The sequence below is a fragment of the Myotis lucifugus genome, unplaced genomic scaffold (assembly GCF_000147115.1).
Source record: "Myotis lucifugus unplaced genomic scaffold, Myoluc2.0 scaffold_5, whole genome shotgun sequence".
NCBI lineage: Eukaryota > Metazoa > Chordata > Mammalia > Chiroptera > Vespertilionidae > Myotis > Myotis lucifugus.
Genome location: NW_005871053.1, coordinates 5,205,935 through 5,220,026, shown reverse-complemented (window position 1 = coordinate 5,220,026; position 14,092 = coordinate 5,205,935). Strand labels below are relative to the sequence as shown.

The window sequence follows — 14,092 nt, the reverse complement described above, 5'->3', positions numbered from 1 at the left end:
TGCAATTCACTAGCTGGCTCTAAATTGGTCAAATTGTTTGCCCTTATTTACCTTGCCTCAGTTTCCCCATTCCACTCGCCCAGGAATTTTCCCAGCTCACTATCCTGCCTCACTCAGAGCTTTCCCTGGGCTCTGAACAAGCCAGAGACATCCAATGGTCTACAAAGCACAGTATTGGCCGGAGCTGACAGGGCAGACTTGGTGTCACAGGATGGTATACGGAAACATAAAAGGCAAAGTTAAAATCTGTGCATGACACTTATTTCCCCACCTTTTAATCACTCACTGCCTTGTTTGAAACCTTTTCTTGTAACTGAATTGAGTACACGAGGAAGTTTTGTTTTGGTACTACTAATGCTTTTTCAACTACAGCATTCATTGATGAATCGTTATGTCAAAGAAAAAGACAACGTTGCATATGCTTTGAGAAAATATGGAAGTGAGTCATCATGTATCAATTTATAAATTTTTGCTTAGGCCATAGGTTTTTTTAACCTTTGACTTTCAGAAGTAAACCATAAATAAGAAAATAGAACAGCCACATTACAATGTTACTTACAAGAATGGCTGAGAAGGGAGCCACAGTCAAGTCAGTAACACTTTCATAAAATGAGTAGAACCCACTAATACAACGGCTCTTTATCACCTGGATCCCAATACACAGCGGACCACCGTGACCCCTGACATTTAACAGTCACATTCAATAAAAGCCTGTTAGTGCATCCTCAACCCTCTAAGTCTAAGAGGCCACCTGTGAATTCCCTTTGAAAGCCTTGCACAAAGTGAGGTTAAGCACCAGTAAGAAAGACTGTTGTTAGCAGTTTTATTTCATCATCTTCATCATCATCAATACACATGCAGTTTCTTCCTCCTATGTACATGGCATTGCCAAATGGGTGCTACACTCTGCCTGTGGTACAAAGTTTATAAATACAATATACCAATACAAAGTTGAAGCCATTAAAAAGAGTTTAATAACAACTAGGAGATCATGGAATCTGTAGTGTTGATGGAATCTATGAAAGAGATTTAGAAACAACACACAAACTCAAACATTACAGTAAACGTGTTACTTGGGAAGGGGTGAGAGAGGGACGTGTTATGTGCTGCCGCAGGGTTTCCTAGGTTGTTTCACGTTTACTTTCTTTCTGCTATTATCTTTAAGTACTGCAAAGCATTGTGGGCGGCATCACTCTGTGCATTGCTGCAGGAGATCCCAGAGCCGTGGCAGACTGTGATAGGACTGGTGGACAGTTCCGCGAGGCACTGATACTGTCCGTTGGCACTCAGTTCTTCTGTAATGACATATTCAAACATGATAGTTAATAAGTGCATACAAAGTAGATCCTTTGTCTACGCAATAGTTTTTATCATTGTTTTTCTCTGTAAGCATTCATGGTAGACTACTCCACTTATCATCTTTGTTATTCTTTCTTAAAAATTTTTATTTTAGAGAGGGAGGAAGGGAGAGGAAGCAGAAACATTGATGTGAGACACGTCCATTGGTTGCCTCCCGCATGTGCCCCAACTGGGGACTGAACCTGAAACCTAGGTATGTGCCCTGACCGAGAATCAAACCCGAGACCTTCCCGTCCATGGGATGATGCTCCAACCAACTGAGCCACATGGGCCAGGGCATCTTTGTTATTCTTGTACAAACAAAAAACAAAACACAACTGCTCAGCTACAGCAATTCTCAAACACAGATGTGCTTTATAATCATCAGAGGGAACTTAGCAATGCAGGTGTCCAGGCCTTGCTCCAGCCTGCTCAATCAGATATGCAGGGTTAGGGTTAAAAAATGCCAGATTCTTGCATTTAAAAAACAAACAAAAAAGCTCCCAAGACAATTCTAATGTGGCTATTTGAACAGTGTTTACAAATTATTGAACCACAGCAACTTTTTCAAAAGGGAAAAAAAGATTGGCTAGAAACCTGAAGTTGCATTTTTCATTATGAAGTCTAGGGGTATTTTCAGTGGACACTGAACTAGGACACACATGGTTCAGGGCAAGACCTCCTTTGTGCCTTAATGTTCTTTGGTTATAAATCTGTGCAAAGAGTCTAAGGGTTAGGGTGTTTTAAAATAATACCTAACCCAGGAAATAAATGCTCTTCTCATCAATGATGAATCACTCTTACTGAAGACAACAAGTAAGATCAGGGAAGAAGTAGAACACATGAGTCATAATTTGTTTAAAGAGGTCATGATTGCACTGACTGGTTTGGCTCAGTGGATAGAGCATCGGCCTGCAGACTGAAGGGTCCCAGGTTCGATTCCGGTCAAGGGCATGTACCTTGGTTGCGGGCACATCCCCAGTGGGGAGTGTGCAGGAGGCAGCTGATCGATGTTTCTCTCTCATCGATGTTTCTGACTCTCTATCCCTCTCCCTTCCTCTCTGTAAAAAAATCAATAAAATATATTTTTTTAAAAAAAAAGAGGTCATGATTAAATGTTATTTCAGTTAGTCAACATAGAGGGAAATATCCAGATACAATGTGATTATTTAATGCCTGAAGAGACTTTCTAGTTCTAGCATCTAGGTTCTTTTATTTTTTTAAGTGAGGTAAAATTCACACAACATAAAATTAATCATTTCTAAAGTGAACTATTGAGTGGCATTTAGTACATCCGCAATGTTGTGCAACCACCACCTCTAACTAGTCATAAAACATTTTCGTCATTTCATCATACCACGAGGAAACACCACACCCATTAAGCAGCTGCTTCCAACTTGCCTGCCCCATCAGCCGCCTTTTCTGACCATCTGTCCATACTAAATTCCCAGCACATTTGATCCTAAAGCAACAGAGAAAATCAGAAGTTCTTTCAATCTCTAAACACCCTACTTTCCAGTGCTAGGACCTCTGAAAGCTAGGTCCCCACAGGTCACTGAAACTGGAATAAAGGTATCAAGTTCTTCACATATTATACTGATGTAAAATCAAGACGATAAACGCATGTACACAGTAGCCAGCTTTATAAACTGACTTAAAAAGAAAATCCAAACTGACTTCCTCTCCAGTCATTCTGCATTTGTCTACCTAAATGATTAAGGGCTAGAGAAAATGACAGCTGGAATGGGAGAAAGCTATAAATTGACCTGCCCCATGTGCCTACCAGGATTGGCACACAGTGATGAAGTGGGGAGAGAGGTCTGGCGTGGGTTCTGTAAAGACACATTTATAGAACAAGGAGTGAGTTTGTGAGTTCTGTAATGACATACTCAAACGTGATGCTTACTAAGTGTATATAAAGTAGATCCTTTGTCTAAGCAATAGTTTTTATCATTGTTTTTCTCTAGAAGCATCCACGGTAGACTACTCCACTTATCATCTTTGTTATTCTTTTTAAAACATTTTTTTATTTTAGAGAGGGAGGAAGGGAGAGAAAGAGAAACAGAAACATCAATGTGAGACACGTTCATTGGTCATTACAGAACCCACAAACTCACTCCTTGTTCTAGAAATGTGGTGTCTTTTTATCTGTCAATCTTCCCATCAGGGCGAGATAAATGGACAGTGTATCATGTATCTATAGTTACTCTTCCCCTAACCTGGCTCTACCACTGACTAGCTATGTGATCTTGGACAAGTTTCTCAACTTTTCTGTGCCTAGTTTCTTCATATGCATACAGAACCTACTTCAGAGGGTTAGTTTGAGGATTCAATTAGTTATAAATCTTAGCTATTATTGTTTTTATTATTATAACTGTAGAGATGTTGGCTATTTTGTATATTATTTATGAGAATGGAACATATCATTTATATATTTTACTGCTGTGGTAATATATAGAGTTAGAATCCCTAATCAATGAAATTAATTATAATAGAAGTTTTTGTTTCTCAAACGTATTTTTAAAAGAAATATGTTTTGGGATAAGCAAAAAAAACCCCTCATACCTATATCCAAATATGTTATATTAAAACCCTGTTCCTTGGCGATTTCACTGAGCAGCTGGATGTAATTCGTATTGGGAATACTGAGGAGGCTTCTTTTCAGTAGGTTGATCTTTTCACCAGGAGAATTCCTCAAGGAATGCCAAGTGCATCCTAAGGAATGTCCTACTACGTTTGTCTGAAAAACAGAGATGAAGGTTAAAACTCAGAACTGGGACCGGTTTCCAACTTTAATTAATTTAGAAGGCACTCACACTTAATAGTTTATAAAGCATGTTTAAATGGACACAATTTGGTTAACTTTCTAATTTAAACAAGACAACACTAACAAGTACACACATTTAACAAATAGCATGATGTTAAAAAAGAAGCATGTGCAATAATATAATGTAAGTAATAATTTTTCTTTTTTCATTTTTTTTTAATACTGGAAGTATTTAAAAATACTTTTGTATAGCACAAATGTCTCTCAGTCAAATTTTCTGATAGTCAGATTAAGATATAAGATATTTAAGAGTACTATAAACAAATTTGCAAATAATTGCATCTGACTAGCAGAGCAATCTACAAATTAAAATATAAAGCAATTTTCATATCTTTATGATTTCTTGTATTAAATACAAATCACTGTAACCAAAAGCAGTAAAGCAGAAAACAAACTGTAGAAAAGGTGAAAAGTATGTTGGGTTTGAGAAGAACAAGTTATTTAAATGAATAGCAGGATGTCAAAGAGTTCTCAGACTTATATCGCAGAACCCAACTGAGCTTATTTTTTTGTTTTCTTTCTCTTTTTCCTTTTTTCTCCCCTAAATCCTTCCTTTTTCACCTGTGTTCAGAATGTTTTACATTCCATGTTAGTTTATGTTTCTCAAATTATTTTTCTTTATTATGTCATTTAAAAAACCCAGTACAACTACTCTTTGAACTAAGTAGGGCAACCTATCCTTAGTCTTCTTTATTAATGAGCCCAGACAGAGGTTAAGAAATTTTCAAAAGATCATAGGAATGGCTCTGATATAGAATTGAGTAATTTGAACAATTTACTAAAAAGAATTTTACATTTCTTGATTGAAACTTTAAACAAAATTGTTTTTTTAATCATAATTAATTCACATGTTTAAAAAAACCTGCAATTAAAACAAACATCTAATGAATAGTGGTCTTTTTTCCTTACCTCCCCTTCCCCAAAGATTTCTGTTCCACTCCCCAGTGGTACTTGCTGTTAAACTTTTCTTCAGTATCCTTCCATAAATGTTCTATGCACATTCAAGTACACACACACACACACACACACACACACACACACAATCTTTTTAAACAAAAATGATAGCTTACTCTTCTACATCTTACTCATTCTTCTCATCTTTGCACATATATGTATTATATTTATTACCAGCCTCCAACTAAGAGTTTTAGGTTGTTTCTGGTCTCTTGCTTTTAATAACAATGTTACAATAAAAACTCCTTTGCACTTAAATGACTTTCTGTGCAGAAAAATTTTTAGAAGTAGAATTGCTGAGTCAAAAAACATGCATGCTTTTAATTTTGGTAAATACTTCCAAATCGATTTTGAACCACTTTATACTCCCATCAAAGTCTTAAAGGGTGCTTGCCTTCTCATAGCCTCACCAACACCAGGTGTTATCAAACTTTGTAGGTTTTGTTGATTTAAAATATGAAATTAGTATATTGTTTAACTTGCACGAATGAAGTTGAACTTAAAAAAAAAAATAACTGTATTTCTTCTACTTGATTGTCTTTAAAACTCAATATATCCTACATTTAGCTCATTATTTGTTCCTCCTCAAATCTTACTCCTTTTCTGTGGTCCTCATATGAATGAATGGTACCACTATCTACTCAGCTGCCAAACTAAAAATGTTTATTTCCTCCCTTTTCCTTACTTCCCATATCCAATCAATGACCATGCCCCCTTCACTTTAGTTTTCTAAATAATTTTTAAATCTACCATTTCTACTGCCACTCCCTTAATTTAGGCCACCAACATTTGTCATCTGATTTCTATAACAGCATTCTAACAGGTCTCTAATATTCATTAACTCTTCCTAACACAGCCAAGTGATTTTTCTTCTACTGGATAAATTAGAGCCTGTGAATCCAGATTAAAATTTTTTAATGACTTTGTTCTCCCCTCAGGATAAAGTTCAATCTCCTTAATGGCCTCACCATCTGAGACTCCCTCCAACTCTCTGCTCTAGCCATATGAAATTACTTAGGGTTCCTACACTGCATATGATGTTTCACTCCTGCTTTCTTCTCTCTGGAGTTCTTTTCCCCTACTCTCATCCTACAAGTCTTAATGTAGATATTACTTCCTTCAAGGAGCCTTCCCTAAACCCCCAGTCTTAGCTGGATGGCTTCTCCCATGTTCCTACCGCAGCCTCTGTAAGGGCCAGTCTAGTCTGTAGGGTTCTTTTCCCTTTCAGTCTGCTATAAACTCCTTAGGAGCAGAGACTGTCTTATCACTGTATGCCAGTACCCAGCACAAAGCTTGGCACAGAGTATGAGCTCACTAAATGTTTCCTGAGTGGATAAATGAATGAATAAGAAAAGGGATGGGAATGCACTGTTAATGTGAAGGCAAAAATAGCACTATGGGCCTATTATCTTTAGATCCTCATAGTATTCTCAATTCGTCCATGTCTCCCAAGCCCTCTGACCTATGACCCTGGCTCACATATAGCAAGCAGATTAAATTGGGGTAGTATGTAACTAAACAATGAAGAGATTTTCAAAAACTGCAACTATGAAGTATCAATACAACAAGAAATCTAGGCAAGTTTCCTACAGCAAGAGATGTGGGGGGGGCAAAAGAGGGAAAAAATCTGTAATACTGTCAACAACAGATTAAAAAAAGAGAGGCTTAATCACATTAATATCATAGCTGTATGATCATTACTCACTAAAGAAATGTGGTTCTCTGGAGAAATGTTACTGAATTTGGCAAGAAATTTCTCAGCAGCATTTCTCTTGGCTTGTTTTTTTGATGCCCCTTTTCCTAAATAATTAAAAAGAAATGGCAGGTTTAGAAAAGAAATGTGTCCACAGAGAATGATCAAATGTATATTGCATTTAATCAGAGAACAACCTCATGGTTTTTATATACTAGTCTATTTTTTACTGACCTGACATCTTTGCTTGTTGTGATTCATATAGCTATTAATTCTTACATTTTTGAAGGCATTTCTTTTAACAGTTTATCTTTAGTAGTTATACTTTCTGTTTTTCATTAACAGCTATATTTCCCTATGTCTAGTTTTAATGAATTCTGATCAAACATTCAAATTTATCAAGGTATATTTGAATTACCACTTGTTTCTCATCGTTTACTTCCTGCTTACAATTTTCTATAAACTGACAATTATGTGGAATTTCTCTATCATGAATAAGAAAGGGGATACTGAAGTTGAAAGAGACCATATATTTCATCTCCTTCCATACTTCTGTTAGATTTAAAAACTAAGGCCCAGAGAGATTAAGTTGCCTATCCTGCAAACCAAAGATTGCATCAAGAACAGAAGTTGAGGTTCCTGCTTCTTGCTCAGTGCTTTCTGCACTGGCTCACACTCCCTCTTTTTTTTTTTTTTTTAAAGACGGTCTCATTTTATTTTATTATTATTATTATTTTTAAACATATTTTTATTGATTTCAGAGAAGGGAGAGAGATAGAAACATCAATGATGAGAGAGAATCATTGATTAGCTGCCTCCTACACGCCCCCTACTGGGGACCGAGCCTGCAACCTGGGCATGTGCCCTTGACCAGAATCGAACCTGGGACCCTTCAGTCCGCAGGCGAACCCTCTATCCACTGAGCCAAACCCACTGGGGCTCATGCTACCTCTTGAGGGCAAAAAGTAGCTTGTATGTTGAAACTAACACGTAGGCAAGGCAAAATTCCCTTTCAGGCCACTTAAAAAATAATAGAAACATGTTAGAGAGGTTAAATAGGAATCCTCAATAGTACTTTATTAAGTAACTTTTTTTCCTCATTGTTTATGGCCTTTACAACATAAAAGTTGCTATCATTGCAATGTTTTGTCATCTAACCTCTTATTAATCATCTTATTTTCAAATGCAAACAAGATGTTTTCTAGTCCTATCTTCTAGAATAGCTGCCGAAACACCAAATGAGATTTCTTAAGTATTTAGTATATCACTGAGGATTATATGAGTCAATTAGTTATTTATCTTTCTATTAATAACTCTTGATTTTTAAAAATATCAAATTAAGAAGTATAAGTATTCTTAAACCAAATATTTACTTAAATTCATCCTCAGAAAGTTAGAGACAGTAGAACAGGAGTGTATCAATTTTTTCTCAACAAAAAAATTTGAGAAGTTGCCACAACAGAAATTTCTATGGTCATTCATCATCTGAAAATACTTCAAATGTCTCCAATTGTATGAGGGTAAAAAGAAATAAGTACCAGTTTCCATAAATGACTCTAGCTTGCAGATTGTGGTATATTCTCTCTTATGAGCGGGTCCTCCCTCCTGGGAAAGGGTATATTCAGGAAGTCTCCAGCCATGATGAATAGCCAATTCCTAGAAAATTGAGATGAGGCTTTAGTAGTAATTTTTACTATGCAAAGGCTCAATCACATAAATGACATTCTTTCATGATTTTGATCTCATTTCTATTTATATGTTTAAAGGAATAATGATATTCTGGAATAGAAAAATTAGGGAATACCCTTGTAAGCCCATAATACCAAAACTGAAGCAGTTTCCTGCTTATGAATGGCACTAGAGGCCCGGTACATGAAATTCATGCAAGGGAGGGGTGTGTCTCGCAGCCCGGCCTGCACCCTCTCCAATCTGGGACCCCTCTGGGGATGTCCGACTGCTGGTTTAGGCCCGATCCCAGCAGTCGGATATCCCTCTCACAATCCGGACATCCCTCTCACAATCCGGGACCGCTGGCTCCTAACTGGTCGCCTGCATGCCGGCCTGATCACCTCTAACTGCCTCTGCCTGCCTGTCTGATCAACCCTAACTGCCTCTGCCTGCCAGCCTGATCTCCCCCTAACCGCTCCCCTGACGGCCTGATTGCCACCTAATGGCTCCCCTGCCAGCCTGATCGCCCCCTGACTGCTTGCTCCCCTGCGCCGGCCTGATCTCGCCCCTAACTGCTTGCTCCCCTGCACTGGCCTGATCTCACCCCTAACTGCTTGCTCCCCTGCGCCGGCCTGATCTTACCCCTAATTGCTTGCTCCCCTGCACTGGCCTGATCTCACCCTTAACTGCTTGCTCTCCCGCCGGCCTGATTGCCCCTAACTGCTTGCTCCCCTGCCGGCCTGATCGTCCCTAACTGCTTGCTCCCCTGCTGGCCTGATCGCCCCTAACAGCCTCTGCCTTGGCCCCCGCCATCGTGGCTTTGTCCGGAAGGAAGTCGGACATCTGGAAGATGTCCAGTCGACCCGTTCTAATTAGCATATTACCCTTTTATTAGTATAGATTCTTCCATTAAGCCACAGTGAGCTGATATCAAAGAGTTAAAGTAGGAAGACAAACTAAGTAAAAACCTCAGAGGATATCCATAGGTTTCACTGCCAACAGTTCCTAAAGCCTTTCCCCTCTGAGCTATAGACCCCTCTACCTACAGCTGGCTAATCACTGTAACTGATCAAGAGCAAAAGAGGAGCAGAGAGAGCAAACAGGTTTGGAAAAGAGGGAGAAAACTACAGAAAAACTCATGGAGCAGGAAAGAGACCAAAGGACCGGTTGGATAATGGGGAGGGGTATTGTCCAAGAGAGCACACAGATCATCTGCAAGAAGGCTATCCTGTATGCAGAAATTCAGAGCTGAATATATATATTTGGTAGAATAAGCAAATGAAGACTTCTTCCCTATTCTTGAATTAGGCTACCTGATTTGAGTTCTTTAAATTTAGTCTTTTGTCTCAACAAAAGTAGAAAGAGGTTTGTCAAAAAAGTGGCAAGAAACATTCTTAAAGTATAAAACATATGCATGTCGAAGCCAGTTTGGCTCAGTGGATAGAGCATCGGCCTGCGGACTGAAGGGTCCCAGGTTCGATTCCGGTCGGGGGCATGTACCTGGGTTGCAGGCACATCCCCAGTAGGGGATGTGCAGGAGGCAGCTGATCGATGTTTCTCTCTCATCAATGTTTCTAGCTCTCTATCTCTCTCCCTTCCTCTCTGTAAAAAATCAATAAAATATATTAAAAAAAAAAACAAAAAACATATGCAGAGGTTCTGTTGATCTCAAATGAGAATTCCACAAGCCAAAGGCAGATACTGTATATGGAGGAAAATCCAAAAAATAAATAGGAAAATAATTTCAAGTTAGCACTGTAATATCTAATGACCATAACTTAGAAAATAAAATATTATACCATCTTATCTTTAAAATATTAATTCCTTGTCTTAGCCCTTAATTGTATCAATTATGACACCTTGACACCTTTCTTCAGTAGACAAAATGTTAAATATGGAAAAACTGTGCAACTTACCTGTAACGAGCCAATAGGATTAAGCTGGTTCTTTGGTTGCTTGGAAGGGTCAGGCATTAGGGGGTCAGGAACTGCAAAGCTAAACATTTTTTTAAAGTTATAAACCCAAATGATCTCCCCCAAGTTACCAAATACATGACAAGTATTTTCTCCTTAACCCTCTATGCCTTTGCTTTTGCTGTTCCTTCTACACAGAATGCCCTTATCTCCCACCTCTTTCACGAGAATCTGATCTACCCATCACCCAAGGTATATCTCAAATGCCACGTCCTGTAAAAAGCCTCCCCTTTTACCCCAATGGAACATATTTTCTCACTCCTTTGAGCCATTATAACATTTGGTCTGACACTTTCTTAAGCAAACTATTTTAGCAGAAGTTATACACCCTTACAAATACATGTAATTCGTCCATCCCTCACCACCTCTCGCCCTGTTCAGACTGTAAACGCCTTGATGGTAGGGCCCATCTATTACCTTCATAAGCCTTGTAGTACTTTGCATATAACTGGTGCTCAATAACATGTATTTCAGTAAAGCATACTATTGTTACAACTACACAAAAAGGGAAGACTAATACTTAGTCAGGAAATTTAGCCTGTGAATAATGTAAATCATAAATGCAGTTTTTTTATTCAGATAATTATAGGAGAAAAATCTGTTTGATATATCATCTGCTCTATGCTAGGAAAACCCTAAGATTTACATGCATCCTAGATGGCCTGCATGAATCTGGTTTCAGCATCTGATGATGGTTATTAGGAAAAAAGAAAACAATCTCTTCTAAGTAATTTGAAATACTAACTACTTGGGTGATGGTGCCTGACACTGAATAAGCTACATTCCCAGGTTACTCCATTGAGGCAACTGAAGAGTCATTTCTTCCCTGACAAATGAGACTTACGTTATTGCCACTTCAAGTTTCTTTTCTACCGGAATTTCAAGCTTTACAGAGGCTGATGAGATATGAATATTCACTTACAATGCTGCATGTCTAAGCTACCCAAATAATTGTGATGAAGAAGTGAGAAAGTCTGTATTAAATCAGGCCACTTTAGGTCTCATTATAGCTTAGTAATTCCCATTTTATCTGCCAAGAAGCACAAAAATACAGGGAGGGGCAAAAGTAGGTTTACAGTTGTAAGTACACATAATAGTTTATTCCTGTATTATTTATTGTTTCCCATATGAACAACTGTAAGCCTACTTTTGCCCCATCCTGTAAAGTGCATGAGCCTTTTCTGCTGATAAAGTGAAGTGCTCATGTGCAGGAAGGACACAGCGTACACTCATTTCCACAAATACACTTAACACTTTGGGCTGATCTTGGGCTGCAGAGAAACAGCATGGCCATCACAAGCAAGGGGGAGATCCAGTACCTGCCATTTCATTTGGCATGTCTAAAAAGGTAGCATAAATCAATTATAGAATCAAGCATCATTTTATAAAATCCAAGGCTTACACTGGCTAAACTATCTGAATGGTTAGAATAATTTAGAAAAAGGGAGCAGCATTGCATGAGAGCCCAGATACATCCCTAAGTCAACAGTTTTGCTATGGCTGGGAAGCAAAAACCCCATGGGCCTATGCTATCAGCTATGAACAGATATGCAAACTGTTCTCCAAATATATTTGAGTGCATGCAAAGAAAAGCCACTGAAGGCACACCATATTCCAGGCTGTGCCCATTAGAAACCAAGGACACCACTTTAAGATACATGAGTCTCCAGGACCATCCCTCTTTCCAAAAGTACCTAATGTGATAAAAAATTTATTTTGGAAAGATATGTCAAGAATTAACATCCCATTTAACATCCTTTTGTATTTGGCATACATTCTATAACAAAAGGAAATCTTTTTGTCTCCTTCCAAATAGAATTCCTGAGTGCTTTCAGCTGATCTTTTTTCACCTCACACCTTGCTTTCCTCAGTATAGAAATAATTAGTCTTAATACAGTAAGACATTGGTCAGAAAACCTCTGGTTTTCGACTGTTGCACCCCATCCGGAAAACAAACCAAAAAAAGCCTAGTTCAAGAGGGCCTTCATTTAATTGTTAATTGCTGGATTTAATTTCTTAAGGATAAATTGTCTTTAAAGGATGATGGATTTTCACAATGAAATAATATTATAGAGCTAGATACTAAACACTGTTCACTCTGTTGCTTTTCCAAGCATGTTCAAACTTTTAATCTTACCTCCTCAGCCATATTTTTGAGCTGCAGAATACAAAGAAATTTAGCTCACCAAATACTTGCATTGGCTTTCAAAATGTTTATGGCAGCCTCTGCAGCTCTATGTTTCGCCAGCTTCTTACTTGTACCTTCACCTGAATTAAGGTTAACAACAACAAAAGTATATGCTGTGAAAATGTAAGGTCTGCATAGATGATTTCATAATGCAAAATAAAGTCAGGCTTTACATAGTTATGAAAACATATACTAATAAATATGCTATCATAAAATATTCACCACATGAAATACATTTAAAAAACCCAGTTCTGTGTGTGTGTGTGTGTGTGTGTGTGTGTGTGTGTGTGTGTACATATTGATTTTAGAGAGGAAGGGAGAGGGAGAGATAGAAGCATCAATGGTGAGAGAGAAAATCATTGATTGGCTGCCTCCTGCAAGTCCCCTACTGGGGATCAAGGCCGCACCCCGGGCATGTGCCCATGACCATATTCAAACCCGGGACCCTTCAGTCCGTATACCGACATTCTACCCACTGAGAAAAACCAGCTAGGGCAGAAGTTCTATGTATTTAATTCTATGCATACCTGTATAAAAAATCCATATTATGTCTCCATTATATATTTATTACATAAAGTGGTAATAAAGTAGCCCATATTACACCTTTTGAAGAAATGCAACTTAGTATTTTACTCTTCCCCTATTCACAGAGAGAAATTCTTCTGTAATAAGAAGTTTCCTTTAAGGGAGCCACTCACAGCAAAATGTGCACAATTTTATTCTAATGGCCTGTCCTAAACTGGATTAACCCCTTGAACCGATAAGCAGTCATGCCTATATACTGGGTTCAGTGTGGGAAGAATTATATGGGGAAGAAGGTGAGAGCTTATGTTATGTGTCTTACTTACAATCTATATCCCTTAGGGTAGCTAAGGGGGCTGGAGGGGATAGTCCTGACTGATCACTGACACTGATGCCTAACTGTAGTAAGCAATCACATCTGGTAAATTCAATCGTTTTCCTCTGTGTTCAAACTAGGTGTTGAGAACCCTTCGAAAGTGGTATTAGAATGCTGACGTCCATTCCTCTGGTGTGGAAGAAAGAAAGGAGACGTGGAATAAATTTTGGAAGACACACACACTATACTCATTTATCCACCAATGTAGGTATTAATAGAGAACTGAACAGAGTCCCTACCCTTAAAGAGTACAAACCCTAGTGCAGAATTTCTTCTGTAAAAGGCGTTTGAAATATGGAATGGTACATGTGATGGCAGGCCTAAGTGCAGGTTGCAGGGGAGCACATACAAGGGGCAGCTCCCTACACTTAGTAAGGATTCAGAAAGGTTTCACAAAGAAAGGAAGAGATAACTAAATGAAGACTTGAAAGATTAGTAAAAGCTAGTAACATGTAGAGAGCTAGGGGTTGAGAAGAACAATCTAGGCAGAGAAAAGAGCACCGGCAAAGGCTCAAAGATAGAGAGCACGGTGTTCTCAAGAGCCCCATGGAGT

General features: G+C 38.4%; 1 protein-coding gene across 1 annotated transcript in view; it reads right to left on the bottom strand.

Moving 5' to 3' along the window:
• Positions 1-804: 804 nt before the first annotated feature.
• Positions 805-14,092, bottom strand: part of PRKRA (protein activator of interferon induced protein kinase EIF2AK2) — a 16,404-nt gene continuing 3,116 nt past the window's right edge. Inside the window, 6 exon segments of the mRNA XM_006110156.3 lie at positions 805-1,295; positions 3,904-4,078; positions 6,825-6,919; positions 8,351-8,468; positions 10,397-10,475; positions 12,640-12,721. Coding sequence (XP_006110218.1) covers positions 1,138-1,295; positions 3,904-4,078; positions 6,825-6,919; positions 8,351-8,468; positions 10,397-10,475; positions 12,640-12,721 — 707 coding nt within the window. The 3' untranslated portion in view covers positions 805-1,137.